Source organism: Centropristis striata, chromosome 20, assembly GCF_030273125.1.
Source record: "Centropristis striata isolate RG_2023a ecotype Rhode Island chromosome 20, C.striata_1.0, whole genome shotgun sequence".
NCBI classification, from domain to species: Eukaryota; Metazoa; Chordata; class Actinopteri; order Perciformes; family Serranidae; genus Centropristis; species Centropristis striata.
In genome coordinates this window covers 4,693,337-4,713,751 of record NC_081536.1, presented here as the reverse complement: position 1 = coordinate 4,713,751, position 20,415 = coordinate 4,693,337, and the positions used below count along the sequence as shown (strand labels likewise).

General features: G+C 38.0%; 1 protein-coding gene across 1 annotated transcript in view; it reads left to right on the top strand.

Moving 5' to 3' along the window:
• LOC131993144 (sorbin and SH3 domain-containing protein 1) overlaps positions 1-20,415 on the top strand; it is a 53,502-nt gene that overhangs the window by 555 nt on the left and 32,532 nt on the right. Inside the window, exons 2-10 of the mRNA XM_059358901.1 lie at positions 13,715-13,757; positions 14,281-14,367; positions 14,737-14,853; positions 15,605-15,711; positions 15,880-16,021; positions 17,484-17,513; positions 18,618-18,760; positions 19,523-19,583; positions 19,744-19,818. Coding sequence (XP_059214884.1) covers positions 14,334-14,367; positions 14,737-14,853; positions 15,605-15,711; positions 15,880-16,021; positions 17,484-17,513; positions 18,618-18,760; positions 19,523-19,583; positions 19,744-19,818 — 709 coding nt within the window. The 5' untranslated portion in view covers positions 13,715-13,757; positions 14,281-14,333. The remainder of the gene's footprint in view (positions 1-13,714; positions 13,758-14,280; positions 14,368-14,736; positions 14,854-15,604; positions 15,712-15,879; positions 16,022-17,483; positions 17,514-18,617; positions 18,761-19,522; positions 19,584-19,743; positions 19,819-20,415) is intronic.

Genomic DNA, 20,415 nt, shown 5'->3' with positions numbered 1-20,415 from the left:
GGCACATACTTAAGTCTGGTAATTAAAGGCTTCCTGACTTTACACATGCTAAATATTGCCAGGTATAATTTATTTAAAAAAATCTTTTCTAGTTTGGTTGTTTCTGAAGTTGTCAGGTAGCAGTGAGACATTGTAGCGGTTGTCATTGTGAGTCATAGGAAGCTACTCCACATGCATACAATAAGGCTGTGACATCAGGACCATGCACGTAATGGAATGCATATTATGCGGCATGGAGGTGTAAGCAATAGTTTATTGAATAATATTTCTCTGTCATTTTTGTCATACTCTTGTCAGATTATACTGTTGCCATATTTGATTGGATTATTTTGAATGGAGGGTAAATAGTTTGAGTCCATGAGGTGCATTAGATTCAAACAGGATGCATTGTTCTTTTAGAGGAATATTTTTAGTACAGTTTCTTATTTCCCACTTGAGGGACATCTGTGTGAGTATGAGCAGCTGTATTGTGCAACTGCACAGTAGTATTTGTAAGTATTCTCTGCAGTTTATTGACACAGTGGACCTGTATGTTAGACTTCATGCTCTCCCCTTGACAAACAGGTCTGCCTGAGGCCTCATAATGAACAGCATGTGACATGAACAACTGCCTCACAGCACAAGTGTGGAACTATAAAGACACATTGTGAATCAATAACACTCACCTCAGGTTGTACATTTCACAGTACTACAATTAGAGAAAAGGCAATTGTGATAAATGGGAAGTTGTACACCAGTATATGAAATATGGTAAAAGAAAAAACAGAATAGTGTTGATTATTGTGCTAATTTTGAGCTAAATGGCTACCACAGGTTAAAAAAAATTGCTCAACACCAGCCATTAAAATTCTTTAAATTCCAGGGTTTTTTATATCCTCCTAACATGTCCCTGTAGCGTATTTCTAAATATTTCTAATTGCAATGTGAACTCTGCTTCTCCGCTGAGTGTTCCTCAGTTTATGGATGCCATTAAATCCCAGGAGAAAAACAAAATAAATCATCACCCACATTGCAAAGTTAGTTTCTCCACTTTCAATGAGCCATGTCATCTCCCTCTAAAACTAAGCAGATGTATTTGTCTTGTTAGCCTGTGTTTTCATTCATAATTTTACTACATTGGGGACTTTCTTTTACTCCAAGGGATCTGAGTAACATGACGCTAAACAAGCTTGATAAAATATTAACCCCAGCGCAAATAATTAATCAAACTGCTCCGAGGAGAGAGGCACAGCACTCAGACTGATTTTCCAGAAATCCTACTTTCTGTGTGTCATTATGTAGACGTTTTGGATTCACACTGCTTGTCTTATCACTCGGACACATTCAGTATAGATAGTGTATCTAGACAGTGTTTACTCAGAAAGAACAGGACCTCCATTAGCTACATATCAGAGGACTTTACGTGTGTTTGACCAAGCCACAAAGAGTTATTGTTATTATCATAAGTGTTTTGTTATTGAGTGGAACTATTTTAAATCTCCCTGAAGACACAGCTTGTGTCCACTCTGCTACTGCTGAGTATTGACTCAGTCATATTTAGGCAGCGTATGAAGCTGGTTGACGACATGTCAGCAGAAGAGTTGTAGATGTTTACTCAGAGATTGTGAAAGGTTTGCGTGTGTAGATGGAAGTCATATAGGGGCTCAGCCGTCAGCTATTTGTTCAATCAGTCTCTCAAATAGCCGCCGAATTTCTTTGAACTTTTGCACATGTTGTTGTGCAATTAAAGCAAGTCAAATATCAACTATGTGAAGGAGAAGTTTGTGTTGATATAGAAATTATTCTCTATATTTATTTGAGATTGAAGTCTCAGTCTTCAAGGATGATTTTTGTCTGTATTATTCTAGTTTGGGGTGTCATAAAAATCTATCAACAGGATTTTAGAATACAGAGTCACTAATGTTATCCCATTGAGGCCTAAAACGCTTGTAAAACCTCTGGCCGATTTTAAAATAAGCCCCTAAAACCTGAAGTTTTTCTGGAAATTCAACAGAAGTGTCAACGCTTCTACTAAATAATAGATTTTTCAGCCTCTGTAGCAGATAGAAATGAAATTCAAAAAGTATTTGAGAGCTTATACAAATACTACAAAACGACGTATCCGCTTTCCAGGCTTCAATGGGTTAAAGCAGAATGTGAATGGCACCGACCAGTTATAAGCCAGTAAGATTGAGTTGTTGCTTATTGAAAGACACAATAAATCAAGGTCAAAGTGTTGCATTTCAGTCTTCTGAGCTTGACAAACAGAAATGATAACCTGTGGAGTAAGCATGGGACCTGTTGGTACGAACCCAGCACAGTTGTTAATATTTTATGAAGCCTGTTCAGAGTCACGTTACACAGATCCCCCTGGATTTGAGATGAGCCACCCTCGGGAACATGAATCTCAAAACTGAATTTCAAAGATTTGCCGGAGCCAGCTGGCCTCCAGATCACCCAGTCTAGATTTCTGCAAAATCATCTCCATTTTGTTTGGAAATTTGACACAGAATGTAAGAAGATATTTACTAGTTACAATATATTTAAGTTAAATGCATTGGTGGAAAACATGCACAACTCCATTACTTGAGTCAAATATTACTCTGATACAAGTAAGTTTTTAAAGTACTGAAATACTTTATTGATACACATATTATGTTGTTTTGTTGCCACAGTGCATTTACACAACCTAATGCCTCTGAAACAACCTCCTGAATGCACTGACTTGCTTGCTTTTTACTCACAAATGTTTCATTGCACATACTTATAGTAACAACCTTAGTTGTGAAAAGAAGAGGGTGCAGCGTGAAAAACTTTAAGACTATGATTTAAAGTACTTTGGAACCTTAGATTGTTGTGGAGTCAAAAGTGCAATATCTGATTTTCAAAAGAAGTGGCGGAAAAGTTTCTCAAAAACCGTATACTCAATTAAGCACACATACTAAAAAAACGCACGGTACAGTACTCAAGTAAATGTACTTTGTTACCTTTCACCCCTGGTTAAATGACCATGTGGCATTATAATTTGTTTGCTTTGCCAAATCAGTTTGTCTTTCTCTCTTTATATTGAAACATATATATACATAATATATCAGCTTTATACAGTAGTGTGGGCCTCCTGTCTGTACCCATGTGTTAAGAATGAGTATAAGTTAATTATTAGCTATTATTAATTGCTGTTCTGAATGAAATGCAGAGTTAAACTTGTCCAAAGCAAAAATATTCAATGATATGCTTCTCTTTGTTAACCCATTGAGGCCTGAAACACCTGTAAAACCTCTGGGCGATTTTAAAATAAGCCCCTAAAACCTGAAGTTTTTCTGGAAATTCAACAGAAGTGTCAACTCTTCTACTAAATAATAGATTTTTCAGCCTCTGTAGCAGATAGAAATGAAATTCAAAAAGTATTTGAGAGCTTATACAAATACTACAAAACGACGTATCCGCTTCCCAGGCTTCAATGGGTTAAGGTATATTTGTTAAAATGATTCCTATGTGTTTGTCAGAGCTCATGCAACCAGCTGCTCTGTGAAGCTGCATTTCAGCAGGACATGGACCAAAACCTTTGCAGTGACAGTGTTTGTAGAAAACAGCCTTGTCTTTACTGTGAATAACGGATGGCTTTGGACACCAGGTTTCTGTTTTCACTCCATGTTAATGTTACAACAGGTTGCTAAGCAACCCCCTCTTCTGCCCCCCCTCAGCCGCTTTCTCCATCTGCTACCATTGGCTGAAGTGGATGGTGAAGTGAAGTGTTATGCTTTGGCTTTTCAAGGTCCGTGACACAAAGAAACACCCCCCCCTCACGATCAAGAACGCATGTAAACAGGGCAGTGAAAAGACAATTTATGCTTCAGTGATGGATGTAAGCAGCACTCTTCAGCACGGACGCGCCACCTCCACCCTGCTGCTCTGCGTTGTATGTCACCAACTGATGGAAAACAACAGCATCACAGCAGTTGTTGGAAGATATTTTAATATGAAGCAGCATGTGTCCTCCTTACTCATCATCACACAAACCAGTGGTGCAGTGATGACAGTGACGCATAGCAGGTTTATAAATCACTAACAATAAAATATAATAAAAGTCTAATATATTGCGCCGTCACGTTAGGGGTGTGCCATATCGTATCATTCACAATAATATCGGTATATTTTTTTTATGGTTAAAAAAAATGCATATCATGATATTGGCAACATTCCTACTTCTTGCTGTAGTGGCGTAAGGCTAACAATTAAAGTTGTTTTAATCACAAAAAGCTACTTACTCTCTGTTGCTAAACACATGCAGCTTTCAAAATAAGAGCACGGTGTGTTAACAGAATCCACCTCAGAACTTACAAGAAGACTGTCAAAATAAGATGCCTTAAATAAAACATACAAGAACCTTTATTCTGCTTTACAAAATGTCATTAAAATATGCCCCCAAAACCCCTAAATGGTTATTTTTATTATTTGCTCATACTCAAGAGTCAAGAGTAAACGTTTTTGTATTTGGCAACTGTTGAGATTTGCACTTCACACTACATTTTAGGTTTTTATTTATTTATACAGACTAAAAAGAACATATTTTCTATATCTTTTTAAGTATTTCGTAATATCGTGAAGAATAATCGTTATCGCAAAAATAGCCTGAAATATCGTGATATTTTTTTCGGGCCATATCGCCCAGCCCTACGTCATGTGTGAAGCCTGGCTGTTATTGATGGAGCTGCCTGTTGTGTTTGTGTCTGGGTGTGACGGGACGCGTCAGACTGGGCCGGCATTCCTGAAATAGACAGATGATGGGGACCCGCTGCACGCTCATTTCACACGAGGATACCTTCATAGCACTTAAAATTGCTGGATTATCACATCGCTGTTTATATTCACGTTTAGCCGCCATATCCTATGACTCAATTATCAAGTAGTCCTGTCACATAGGCGCTCAGAGAGTTATATTAGGGAACACACTCAGAGCTTCCAATCCACGTCGGAGTCAAAACATCCAGCAGAGATGAGGAAACACTTTCAGCACTCTCTCAGACAATGATTTGAATTGTCATCACAGCTCACCTAATGTGGCCCATTATCTAAGCCAGGAGGAATCTGTTGTGCACAGCTGAGCTCGTTATCTAGTGATGACGCGTGTCCCTTATTCATATTCCCAAATTAAAATTGCAGAATATTATCTAGAGCCCAACTAGTTTATCGGTCAACCGATATTGTTGGCTGATATTGACCTATGACGGACATGTCAGTATTTACAGGTGGGGACATATATGTTTTCTGATATGCAGAAATATGAAAACTTTTTATACAGAGCAAATAATGCAGAAAAAATGACATGGGGTGATTTCGAAATGGTGACATTAGCTTTTTATTTATGTCTGATACTGTTTTTGTGTTTGTTTTTTGAGTTTGTTTTTTGACTGATACTGAATATACACTGATGTTTATTTAGCAATTTATTCAATTTGTATATTGTTTATTTAAAAGGTCCAAGTGATGCTGTGACTTATAGTACAATTTAGCTATTTTTGTTTATTTATCTTTATTATTTAAATGGTCAGAAATTGACTGATACTAAACATTCTTTGATGTATATTAAGCTAATTACTTTATTTATTTCTTCTTTATTTACATGGTAAGCCATTGGCTGATGCTTAACATATGGTACAATTTAGATTTTTTATCATTATTATTATTATTGCACAATCCACATAAAAAAGGTCTATTTTCATTAGAGTACAAATGATCCTCATATCAGTGAACAGTGAATTTTTCACCTCTAAAATTGCTATCATAAATCACAAATCCCACAATGGGCAGGCACTGATATTATCTGAAGAAAATGATCATTATATTGCAGTTGTTGTGGATTTCTTTCCAGTTATGTCACTCACCATGTCCCAGTTATTTCCTTATTTGCTCATAAGCTTTTCTTATTTAGAATTTTTCACTTTGCGCCTCCTGAAGTAAACTCTCGAAGCTCCCTAAAGAGACACACCGCAGGGCTACTTCAGTATTCAGTTTAAAGTTTATCCTCACTCCGGGGCCTGTGATCCAAGCTTTCTCACTCTTGGAGTGCAGCCCGGAGCGCTTGCTGTGAAGATGTATCACCCTGGGTAAACTGTCAGCTCACTGACATTCTTATTACACTGGCTCTAAAAGCCTAGCAGGCACGTTATAAGCAGGCTGGCTCTAACACAGCATCTGTAACAGCCCATGCGGCCAACTGCAGTCCTCCCCAGGACCGTCCCACGTGCCAACCAAGTGTTCTCTGTCCTGCAGATCTGGACATGGTCACGTCCAATAACTGTCAGGGCTTCTCATGGACACGCTGGCAGGCTGCGAGCCTCTCAGCGCCGAGGGACACATCTTTCATTGGCTGGTTTGACGGGTGCTTTTGTTTTTTTTTTGCCACAGAGAAAAGGACATTTTTAAAGGTCACAAACATCCTCGAATATGACCGTGATGCCACAGGATCGCTGTAAAGTCGTTATATGTTGCTGCAGTATTTCATTAGGGTTCAGAGAATTAAGTCATAGAAGCAGTGTTCATATAGACTCAGCTTAAGCTCCATCCATTATCAACATGGATGTGTAATCCTGCTCTGAGGCCTATAATGACAGCATGTGTAAGTTACATACATTTCCTTTTATGCTGCAGTTGTTTGAAATGAACTTCAAATAGCTTAGAGGAGGAATGTGTAGAATCCCAGGCTGCTGTCCAGCGTGGAAGCTGTTTATGGAAGAGAGTTGGGAGGGTGGAGGGGTCTTCTCAATTAGGGGGGATAAGCCGCTGCTCTGGAGCGGCCCTTTCGAGCCATGTTTGGAGCTATTTGGTGGGATCCACGCACAGCCCTGGACAGCTTCTCTCCTCTCTGCCATTTGTTGACAAAGCAGAAGTCAAACTGCGTTACGTAATAGCCCTTTCTGTCCGTCCATAGTACAGCTCAGCGTGTGATGAGAGCTCTTTTGTGTTAACATAGCTCACTTTTAAGGCGGCCTCTGACTGCCGCACAGAGACCCCCTGTGTGAAATACATCATAGTTCAACTTGGTACCACCACACCTTTGTTTAGTTTTCACGGGGGGGAGACGCTCAGCATCTGGAGCCAGATGCACATAAAGTGATTGTTGCTGTTCTGCTCCGCTGCTCATTGATCTCATAAAGCAATTCACGGAAAAATCAATTTTTATTTGAAAAAAAAGTACTGTATCTGCTCGGGTCAGATAAACTTGTTGGATGCCGTCCAGTTTGTTTTTCCCACATCTAATAAGATGAAGGCTACATGAAAGCAGCTTTCCTTTGATTGTTTTATTTATTACTGTAATTTAAGAGTTTTTAAAATGTTCCTTGTAAATGATTTATTTAAATTAAGTTCCACTTCCCACTATTCAGAAGCTGTGATTGGTCACATGGCTTTATTCTGGGCTTTATAGAGAGGAAATTAAATGATGTATCTCTGTAGGCCGAACCAGAAGTAGGATCGCCTTGGGGTCTATTGGGAATTCGCCTATGGGAATTGTGCATTTGATTTTGGATCATTGCAGAAAATAAGCTCTGTGGCAAACAAGTTTCTGCTGATGGTCTCCATCAAGCTAACCAGCTGTTTTGCAGCTAGTGAATAGGGCTGGGAGCGATACGGACCAAAAGTCATATCCCGATATATTTAGGCTGAATATCGATATATGATATATCCTGATATTTTTATCGCAAAGTGAGAGCAAATGTTCAGTCAAAGTCAAAGCCAAATATGACATGTCACAAGTAGTTTTATTGAATACGTTTACCTAAGTGAACATAAATACTGTATAACAACAGGAGTACCTTTTTTTTTTTAAACCAAAGCTCCATAAAGGCACATTTAAAAAAAAACAACTTAAATATAAATATGAGAAAAGAATGACAAACATTACATAACAAAGAAAAAAATAACTATATCAATATATGCGATATGGTCTAATTCCATATCACATTTAAGAATATATCAATATATTTTTTATATTGATATATCGCCCAGCCCTACTAGTGAAACCTAATAATTTCTTTATTAACCTAATCTACACTTTTTAAGGACACATAAAAACTTCAAAATTAACAAGTGGGGGTATTTACTAACGTATTTTACGTCATACAACAAAAATACAAACATCTCTCCAACTCCAATGCATCTTTATTGCATTTAAGAGGTTACATCCCAGGGCGCTAAAATGCTAACTTACATCCTGGCTTAAGAACTCATTCCTGTAGCGCCCTATTGTCAGTGGCAGTTCTAGACCATTTAAAACAGCAGGGACCAGGCTTCAGTTTGTTACGCTCCACAATTGACTTGGTAGATTTTTCTGCAAGAATAGCATTTTTTTGGCAATTGCTTCTGTTGTGAAAATTGCTAAGTACCCCCTTTTTGTGAATAAACCTAGCAAAGCCATACTGCATTGGATTAGCATGAACCGTGCATGTTTTTAAATGTGAGGCTCTTGATTTCCCATAGCTACCCAAGCTGAAGCTAGGCTAACTCTTTCATATGTTTGCACTAAGCTAATCAATGCCTGGCTTCAGCTCCATCATTAAAACATAAGAATAACACTGATCCTTTTTAAAGCGATTTAACATCTTTACAAATATTTTGCTGTTCCTATTATCCCAGTGAGAGTAATTACAAAGCTGCCGATGTGTTTTTGTATGCTCACCAGCTGTTCTCACAAAGCCTCTTCAGAGCTGAAAGAAAAATAGCAGTTATTATAATAAACTATCAAAAATTGATGACAGATTTTTTAAGCTTTAAAACACATTTTTGGCAAGTAAATAAAAAGCAGAAGTAAGATTGACGCAATATGTAAGCGCTCTAGTGCAGGCGAAGATTAGAGTCTCAATTTTGTCCAGATTTTCTGTTTTTTTCTCACTTATGTCATTGTCACTGAACGACATCTTTGAGTTTTGAAGTTATTGTTGTACAGAAAATTACAATGATGTCACTTTGGGTTCTGAGAGCTTTTTTAAATTAAACATAAAATTGAGGAATCAATTTTAAAACAGGATCTTGCTATCTTACAATTCTCTCTCTGAATCACTTATCAAATATTTTTGGCATTATAGCTCTATTCACACATTACCATGCAGTCAGTAATAGAAATTGTAGTCATTCATCATGTTGACTGAGGTATGACAACTTTATATACAGTTGAGTCATCCAGTAGTGAATTCCAGCCGTCCTCCACTGGTCTATCTGTCTCTCATCTATTGGCCCCGCAGGAGCATTTGGAGGGGGCAGGAGGGTTTTATATGGTGGTCTGCTGCACAGTTGTTGAGTGGGTGCCACATTCCCAGGTGGCATGTGGTGACAGCTCCATCTGGGCACGCCTGTTGTCAAAAACAAACAGACCCCCTACATAGCGTGGGTCAAGGTCAAAGCTGGGACCGTCCCACCCAGACAAGACCCTCAAAGCACAGCCAGACGCCCCAGGAGGCTTCAGAGGGACCTGAGGACTAAGGACTCGCTGTGCACATCATCGAGGAGGTAAAGCACCTCTCTAGATCCGCAGTGACGCTTTGGGACGATCATAGCCTTTTGGGAGTTTCTTGTTTTGGAAAGGCATTTTAGTCACAGCCAGAAGCATTCAGTGGGAGATTTATGCGTCTGTGTGCGTGTGTTTGGGTTTCACATAGTCGAGCTGAGAGCTACAGATTGGATGAATCATCTTGCTGTTGCTGCATATTCCTGCTTTTAGGTAATCACATAGGTTTGAGCTGAGTGTGTTTCATTGACTGTGATTTCCTGGCATCTTCACTGATAATTTTAATGCATGAATAACACCTACACTGTAAGAAATTAGAGATTTGTACAAGGTCTCTGAGATTCAGATTCAGATTCAGATTTGACTTTATTAATCCCACAGTGGGGAAATTTCTTTGTTACAGCCGCAAAGTTTCACACAATTAAGATAAAGATAAAAAATAAACAATCTAAGAAAAGACATTTAACAATATACAAATATACAATAATAATAATAGTAATAATATACTATATACAACTTAGTCTGAATTTTAATCTCAAGAGACAACCAGAATACATCAGAGCTCAGTGCTGTAGTTTGTGATAGTTGTTATAAGTCTTCCTTCATTTTCAAAGAAACACCAAAATCCTCATCCAGGTCTGTTGGTGCGTTATGAGACTGCTAGTCCTGTTTAACAATGTTAAATCACGATGCGTCAGTAAACCATGAAGCCCTGGCCGAGAATGTGAGCTTAAACCTCGCTAATACTTTTATCTGATGAGCTTCTCGGTTTCACTCGCTATCTGCTGAACTTTGATCCCCACAATTTAACTTAATTCCCATTTGTTTGTGCCATATAGATCTGCCTCCATTTGGGAAGCAGAGACATCTAAAAGCTTCTTAGATAATAAGGAGTGACGGTGCGCTTTGGAAATTGCATTTTTACAGGAGCCTGGCTGATAAAAGTCTCCTCTTATTATCCTGTTTGTCTTGGCCCAGTCACTGCTGGCCGTCCCAGAGCTCCTGCACTGGTTTGTCTTTTTCACAGGCTGGATGGATGGATGGCGTTCTTTGCCCGGCTCTGCTCTGAGGCATCTCTTCCTAAAAAGGCCAGAGGGTGATCTCTGCTCTCGTGTGTTTATACAGAGAGCTGAACGCTGCGTGCTGTCATCTTCCCATTATCTATCATATGTGAGAGGTTCAAAAACTCCCACATCTGTTTATATACTGTATATTTACCATCTTGGGGTTCATCTGAGGATATAAACGGAAGTAGAGTTGATATGGGTGTAAGCACTCCTCAAAGGAATGTCTGTTAATGGTTTTGGAAATGAGATCACGGATACATCGTCTCCCTGGGATGCAGGGGGTCAGGAAGCAAGTTGATTTTATTAAAGAGAGAAGGGAAATAAATACACAGCGCTTCTGATGCTCAGGGACAGCTCAGCTCCAAGACTGGAAGATGTTTTAAAAGGTTTTCAGCTTCGTGTCCCCCGGGGACTCGTTTGGAATCGCTCCCATTTTCCCTCATCCATTTAGGCCTATTTGTGGAGGTTTCCAGCTGGAACATGAGTCCCCTGCCTGTTCTGCAGGTTGGCTTATTTACCGCCATGTGTAAACATCGAGCACACACAGTCCCACGCAAACTCAGAGGGGAGCAAGCAAAGATACAACTTTAGAAATGGCTTAAAATTGACCTTATAGAAGAATTTGTAGTTTTTTCCAAACCTCATTATCCTTAGCTTACAAATGCATCCGTGAGTGTACATGTATGCTTGAGTGACTGTTTGAGTGCCTTTGTGTGTGTGTGTTTGTGTCTTGACTCAATCAGCCCTTTTCTTGGCATTTTAAATGGCGACGTCTCCTAAATCAGTCGTGCTGGTTGAGCAAAATAGGAGGCCCAGCGGAGCGAAGGGAAGTGTTTCACAGACACTTTTCTGGTGGCCTTGGTGTTGCTTCTGCATGCTCCACTGATGCAGCTCAGATTAACATATGTTTGTTCTAGCTCACACCCTCCCTTCTTGTCCTTAAAGGGGAACACAGATACACATTTGAATTCAAATGATTGATCCAGGACAGGCCAAACTTCCTCCTGAAACCAAAAGAACTTGTGGTTTTTCAGGGTCAACTGCACCTACAGATTGTTATCAGCAGTTTATCTTTTTATTTTAAGTGAGTTTTAACTCAGTCAACATTGAACTGAAATGGTTAAAATAGAATCATTATCCACAAATCTTCTTTCCTAATTCATTTCACATGTAGGAGCTGTAGACATCCAAGATGAGATTGTTTTTGGCTTTTTAATCATAGATATCACTGTCCAACAGCACATGAGTATCAGTGATATTGGTCTTAAAGTCAACAGATTGTTCTGCTGTTTGCTTCTTTTGCTGCAAATTTTAATATCAGTGAGATGAGTCTTTGTAGTTCTTATCAGGGCTGGATCCTACTAAGAAAGCAGTATTTGATATATTACATTTTGCCATATGAAACACTGAAGGTTATTGCTTTTTTAAAGCAAACAACTTTCCATTAATAAAGTAGTTCATACTGTGAATGTGTCATTGATTACTCATAAACTATGAAGTCTTGTGTGTTATAGACTAGATTTAAACAGATGACTGGAGGTCCACCGCCTTCCTGTCTGGCTGCATTGTATCTCATTTCAGTGTGTAACCCAACCATAGCACTACCACAATTTCATTAGCCGTATGCGGTCGTCAATTACAGCTATTGGTTGCATTGACTTTCTACAGTAGAAGCTACAGGCAAGCTATTCCATTCAAGGAATCTTCTCTGTGTGTAATATTGCTTCAGTGCTCAATAAAACAATGTACAGGCCCACACTGCAGCAAAGCACTAGCCTGGTTACCAAACGTACCCCGATCCACAACTACTGTTAGATATACTGATATCTGCATAGTGAAACATGGTTTTTCAGTGTGAATACACAACACATTCAAAATCACATGTGATTTTGTTAAGAAAAGTTTCGAACAAACAAAATAAACAGAAGGCATGTCACTTAAAGCAAATACGTAATAGGAATTTTCATTGTGTGTTGATTTTGGCAACTCCTTGGAGTATTCATGGGCATGACCGTCTCACATATACAGATCTTGATCTAATCCATTTGTTGAATGACTGACCAAGGTTGACTCGTGTTTTCACCTGTGCTCAATCTCTGTCTTTTAGCTTTTTTCTTTCTTTGGTCAGTTCCTTTCTTTTTCTCTTTTCTGATTCTTTCCCAGTATTGTTTTATTGTTTTATTAAAGGATCCCCATTAGCTTGTGCCGTGGCAGTTCGCTAGTCTTCCTGGGGTCCACATTCCGACAAGTAATACTCAACAGTCCTACAACAACTTTAACAATAAAAATACATTCCAAAATACATTAGAAAAGTGCAGCACAAATTTAAAAGACAGTTTGTAGAATCAAACCATTGAATTATAGCCATTTGGATTAAATGTTTAGGAATAATTGGTCAAATGCATTTGATCAGAAAACAAATAAAATACAAAAAAACAAAACAATACAGCTTTAACCAGTATCATTGATTGTAAACCTGGACATCATGAATCCAGGCAAACATTGCTTCTATAAAGAGTAGCGTCCTTTCAACCAAAATAAACGAAAAAAATTTAAATAACCCCCCCCCAAAAAATATAATAAGCCCAACACCTAACATTAACCACTGACAAAGTACATCTTTAATTTCTTTTTGAAGGATATTTTGCTTTTTTCTTGACGGATATCAACCATAAGCACAAAGTATAACATCAGAAATAAAAAATTGCTAAAGGGAACTCTCCTGCTGCTTCATTTTAAAGGCCAAATGTAAACTGGAAAATGTAAACATAGGCTCTTCTGGTCTGCATTTTGTCCTGGAGCCTGGCCCGGTGACAAGCATTAAGAAAAACTATTGTCTCGCTGATGTTCTCATATGCTTATATAGGTAATATAGTTGCAGGAATATTAAATAGAGGCTGTTTTATAATCAGGTAAAACTCACTGCAGCTGCTTTAATCTACTTTTTTAAACCAAATATATAAACATCGGTCGTGCTTAAACGTCATGACATGTGATTGTCTTTACTGCATTTTGTTGCTGTACCAATCAACCTCTTTGTATATGCCCGCAGGCTGATGTTTAATAATATATTTCATTGATTTATGTGCAGTATACTTCCCACATATCTGCTCCCTTCCTTCTCAACACTGTGTTGAATATTCAAATCCCTGTGTGTCTCCTCTAGGGCTCTCCAGAAGGGGGCAGCGTAAGACCGAGCACAACTCCCAGTAAGTCATCTCACTTTGAAAGTACCACTGAGTTATGATGCTTTTAGTTTAGTAATTGGATGCTGATGAAGCACAGAGACATTGAAATTATATTCAAACACACAAACACTTTTATTTAAAGCTGTTAATGGAACGGAATGATTCAACATTTTTCAATCTTTATCGAAATCAACCAGTAACCAGAAGCCAGTAGGAGTAGTAGCCACCACAATAAGAAATACAAAGGACTATTTAAAAACCCGTGCACCTCATATTTATTGTATATAAATTGTTCTTTTACTTTTTTTTACTTTTGATACTGTGTGCTTTTTAACCTGTTTGCTGCTGGAAACTCAATTTCCCTGAGGGAGCCATCCCAAGGGATCAATAAAGTTTTATCTAATCTAAATTCTTTCTCCTAAATTTGATGATTTTGCATTCACCTTATGAGTTACTTGAGATAATTTTCTAACAATTCAGCCACACTGAAAAAAATCTCCATGTCTTGTGTGTGTGTGTGTGTGTGTGTGTGTGTGTATTGAAGTCCCATCAGGTCCTCGAGCAGTCTGCGCTGTCAGGATCACGCCTCTGACAACCATGAAAGGCTCTCCTGACCTGATTCCTGCCGCAGGTGACGTATCCCTCCACCTCATCAATCTTTCAGTGCCTACAACTGTGGGACACCTCATACTCACAAAGAAAACTTAGAAGGATGCTTTTAAAACTCACTTGTTAACAACGTGATGTCACTTTAATAACCAGCTGCTCTACTTCGAGTTCTGACAGTGAGATCAGAGCAATTAGCTTTACAGGGCAGTCGGATATTAATTTGATGGCCTGGTTTTGATGTTACAGTGCTATTTCGGTCATTTGGGGCATGAGGTAGCAGTAACTTAGATTCCCAGCAGCTCTGGAGCAGGAAAACGCTGACTATAAGACTGCCATGCCTTGAACAATGAGGAGCTGTAGAGGTGATGCTCTTATTTTTGAATGTCTTCAGACATAGACCCCAGCAGAGTGTGCAAAGGGAAAGGAGTTGTGACTCTGAGGGCCACCCTGGTCCACATAGATGATGAGGGCTGCATCAGCGAAGAGCCAAATGTCATCACAACGCCAAGTAAGTCCGAGCGAATGCCGCAGCTGCTTCATAACAACTCTCCACATGATGAAAAAATATCCAGAGGACGGTAATAGTTGCGTGTGAAAACAGGACACGTCACTGTAGAATGTGGACGGATAATGTTACTGTAATTTAAGAAGCATTTCATCATGTCTATTAGTCGTAAAAATTCCTCACATGCCTTTCAGAGTTGTGTTTTGATATCAGGATTATATAACTGGTCACGTTTTGGAGTGTATGCTCATGCAGAGAGCACACTCCGGCCGCGATAAAGGGCGATTGCTCATATTTTCATGAGAGTGTCAAAGAGCTTTATTGTTGCGGCCGGCCCACACTGGCTGCCTTGACTGTGGGCTTGTTTGTTACGTAGAGCACATTGGGACCGGCCTGGAGGCTGGCCAAGGCTTTCGGGGGGATGCTTTAATTGTTGTACAGCCTGAATATAAAGGCCATTGGAACAAACAGCCTTTGCAGCTCACTGAATGGCCGCTTTGTTCTGATGACAAAGTTCAGAGATTGTGGGAGAATCTTTTTTTTTTTTTTTTTTCCTTTTCCTGACCATATTAACATCTCCCCTCCGAATCCTCCAAGAAAAGCAATCACGCCGTGCAGAATGAAATGGAGATTTATTTGATCAGTAATTAGCTGTTATGGTTTACTGAAATACTGTCCGTTTTAGCATCATCCCCAGTGATTTTATTCTTGCTGCGCTGGCTGCTGAACTGAGAAAGTTCTGGACTCTTTTCAGGTGGCTGGACAAGCCAGATTAATGGAGACAGCTCTAAAGCAGGATTGGCTGAGGGAGGCAGCAACATCACAGCTGATTTACCTCCTGTAAACAACACTCAGTGCCAGGTACGCTCACTTCCACCTCATTTAACACGGGATCTTTGTTCGGCCGTTTGTTGTTTTACACTTATGAGAACTGTGTGAGCTGTTTATTTTGAGGTCTTTATTTGATTTCATTGAAATTCCTAGAACAACTTTGCATGAATTTAACAGTGTATTTTATTTTATTTTCAGGCCAATTCGCCGGAAAGCATAAAAGAAAATCAGGCTCCAACCTTCACTGACATTCAGAACTGCATCACGCCGACCTCCAGCTCTGTTTATCCCTGCACTAGCACAGTTAACCCCACCATAGTCCTGCTGCAACACAACAGAGGTGAGCATACCACTGTGTGACTTGTGGAAAATAGGATTCAAGAAGCATTTTCAAATCTTTTTAAAGGGGACTTATTATGCTTTTTCAAATTTTTGTTGTATATACAGGGTCACCCATAAAGTTGGAATTAAATACCTTTGACCTCTTTCCATGAAATGATTGCGATAATATAATTTATTCTTGACAGATAAAGTGTACAGTCATGGAAAAAAAATTGTAGGCCATTGTTTTCTTCAATTTCTTGTTCATTTTAATTACTGGTAGGCCTACAACTAAAGGTACATTTGTTTGGACAAGTATAATGATTACAACAAAAATAGCTCATAACAGTTTAATTTTAGTGCTGATATCTAGCAATTTTCCTAAGTTTTCTTATAACCAACATCATTATCAAAAAAACATGGAAAATGATTAGATATCAGACATAACATATTAATGGAAATGAAACCACAACTAACAGAGGTTTGTGTCTGAAAACAAAATTATTCCAACTTCATTGGTGACTATGTATAATTATACAGTGTTGGATGTTCACATTAAATGTGGCCAAAGTATCACATAATATGGAAAATGTTATATATATAAATATATAATAATATATTTATTACCTGTTAGCAAAACTCTCAGGTTTGCAACCATTCTTAAAACTCTTTTTCCAACTGTTTTTTTCTACTCTTGGCTCAAACCGATGTCAGTTCGTGCCAGGTTTCTATATTTGGTCATCTTGTCCAGTTACATCACTGCAATATTTGCATTACGCACACTGCTACATGTAGCTACATGCTAACATCAGGGAAACCTGTAATCTTGGTTGCTGATGTTGTTAACTTCTCCCCAGTTTTGTATCACATTCCTGCTCAAACATGTTTGTTATGGTATAGTTTTTCATTCGGAGGCTTTTATTGCTTATTTTTCATGATGAAAAGTGTTGCTACTGTGCTGTTATTGCACTGGGACATGTAGCTACATGCTATCATCAGGAAAATTGTTAATTTATCCCTAATTGTGGATCAGATAAGTGTTGGAACAAGTTTAGATTTTGAAGTTTTTGGTTTTAAAAGCTTCTATTAATTATTTTTCATGGCATAAAGTGCTGCTACAGTGCTGTTTTTGCACTGGCACATGTAGCTACTTACTAACATCAGGAAAACTGTAATTTTGTTTGCCAATTTTTATTTTTTTCACACCAATTTTAGGTCACATTCCTGCTGGAACATCTTCTCGTAGAAAACCAAAAATACATTAGTATGCCAGAAAATTAGCATAATATGTCCCCTTTAAGTTTTTTTGTGAATATGCTTGTCAGCTTGACATTTTATCTGTAAATTACTATTAACAAGCTGTCTGTGATTCATTAGCCTTGTCTTGTTCTGTGTCACACATAACCATCATTCCTCACTTGTGCTGCATTGCTTAGTCACATTGCACTGTCCTGTCCTTGTCTGTCTTTGTCTCACAACAGAGCAGCAAAAGCATCTTTCTCATTTTGAAGGTATGCACTGGGGTCCTGCTGATATTTCTAATGTATTTTTCATTTCTTAGACTTAGCCAACATCAGTCACAGCAATATTATTTGTTCCTTCACTGAAGCATCTGTCACCCTCCCACTGCCATGACACAGCCTGTTAAATGTGTTAGCCACCAGCTTCATAAAGTGAATGAGTCATGTTTTATGCGTCAATGTGTTGAAAATATTAGGAATGTTCATTTGTTGAACAGATTGTACCAGGCAGTAAAGAAACATCATGGTTATGAGTTCTTCTCTATATGTTTTTCTGCAAATCACATTTATTTTTTCCTTATATATTGCTTCTTCAAAACCTGCGTCGAACCAGATTTCATGTCTGTTTGCTATAGCAACATAAAGGTTACATAAGAGCTAGATTAAGATTTTACACTTACTTGGCACCTGACACATTTCTTTATTGGGGGTCACATTAAGTGTCACATGCTACATATGTGCTACGGATATACCTCAGGGTCAGCAGTTTGTATCATGAAATAGCTTTGCTACCATGAAGTAAAGGCACAGAAATGGAAAATTACAAAAAATACGATATCAATATTCTTACCATGAGCATGTTGGAAATGCAGTTTAGGGACACTTGAAAAATGAAAAAACATTATATTTGTATATATTCTTCAAAGGAAATGTACTTTTTGTGATATTTATCAGACAATTCCTTATTTCCCAATTGTTAATATTGTAGTTTTTATTTATTGTGTGTCATATTGTGATGTAAAATGATATAGTTGTTGATTCATTCGCATGAAATGCAACATTTTTAAATTGTTCCTTGGCACAGAATATATTTTGTGCATTACATGAAGCATATGACATACAGTGCCCAAAGACTCTCCATGTAGTTTGATTCACATGCATACTAATAATTAAGTGGCATTAGTATTAGACCACGGCCTCAAATACACATATCTTTTGTTCATATTTTGCTGCCTTCCATTTACTGTATGCAGCCCACATTATCTTTATACCTTCATGTAATTCAATACTTTTTTTTTGCATTATTTTGCCAGAAATGTGCTGTGAACTTCAAATTAGACGGGCTAACAGGGTTTTTGATGTTATTTGTTACAGACCCAACCCCAGAAAGGGACAAAAGCCCTGATCCTGGGAGAGACTCAGTCAGTCCAGTCCCTGATATGGACTGGAAGAGGCTGAGGCTATCACTGAACTCCCCTGTCCTCAGTCCTCTCAACAAGCCCATTGTGCCTGTACGGGTGAGCCACAAAACCTTCTGTCGAATGAAGACAAATCTACTCACTGCGGATGTTTAATGGCTGTTTTGTTCATTTGATACACAGGTCTCTAATGTTACAGTAAAAGAGTCTTTATATAAAGCACATTACTTTACAATATTGTATTGAGGAATGACCTTTCTGACACCCTGAGGGCACCACAGTCCATAGACAGTTTTTAAAAAGGACTAAACACTTTTTAGCAAATCTTTTGGTTCTTCCCTTTTGGATGGTTTCTAGGTTTTTATTTTATTTTTTCTGTTTTTAGCTGTTTTAAATCCTTAAATATATATATAATTAGACTGTAATGCTTTTAACCTGTAGCACTTTAAGTGCATTATAAATAAAATGTAATAATAATAATAATTATTATTATTATTATTATTATTATTACATTTTATTTATAATGCACTTAAAATATTTATATTATAAAATAATTATCGTTATTATTATTATTATTATTATCATCGTTATTATCATTATTATTATTATTAATAATAATAATAATAATAATAATAATTATTATTATTATTATTATATATGATAATAATAATAATTATAATAAAGTATTTTGTTGATTTATGCTTATTTAGATTTTTTTTTCCTTTTTTTATTATTTATTTGCAATAAAATTATTATACAGGAGATGTTTCTGACTTGTAATAGCCGGTGATATTCCAGGGTTGCATACATTTGTCTGTCATCCTCATTTATTCATGAAAAATGTCCACACCTTCATTTCAGAACACTGAAAAGTCCAAAGACTGGTACAAGACCATGTTCAAACAGATCCACAGAATACCCGGTAAGAGAAAATCATCATTTCCACATTATGTCTTGTGACCATGTCTGATCTGTTTTGCCAATCATGTTCCTCTGTTGGTGTCCAAGCCCTGTGTGTGTGTTTCTATATGTGTTTGTATGTTATGTCACGCTGTGCTCTGTCTCTCCATCACTGTGCTCAGGGCCTATTGAGGAAAACCCTTACCGCCCCACCTACATTTTCCCCGAGAACTATGACATTCAGATGAAATCAAAAGGTATCCGATGGCAGTGACTCCACTCTCGCTGGCTTTACTGATCTGCAGCCATCTCTTTCAAATACTTTAGCTGTGTTTAACCCTTTCATACCATGGGGCAAGAAATCCCTGAAGATGCCCAAAGTATTTGAAAGGCTTTTACCTAATGTTTTCTGATTTCTGTTCCATACCATGTAGCCGCTTTTTATGTTTGAAATTCACTGCAGGTTTCGTGCAGATTTCCTCGTCAACTAAACTTTTAATGTACTGGGACATTTTTAAGATTTTTGGATTCAATAGGCCTATTTACAGAAGATATTTTGACATGTTGGAAAATGGAAAAGCACAGGTTCACATGATAAAAGGAACTTTATTGGAGGCCTTGTTTTTTAAGTGTATATTAGCGTGTAAGACAGATTCTAAAGCTTCAACTTCAACTTCTTCTCCACCTGTTCCATAAACAGAAGAAACATATCTGGTGGCTATGACTGATTATATTTCACCATTTTACGTCCTTGCTGCATTCCAAAAATTGAACTAAGTTAATCTAAGAATGCAGCCACTGGAGTATAAAAATAGGCTCTTAAGAACGCTTGCATGCTGCATCAGTGTCACTCT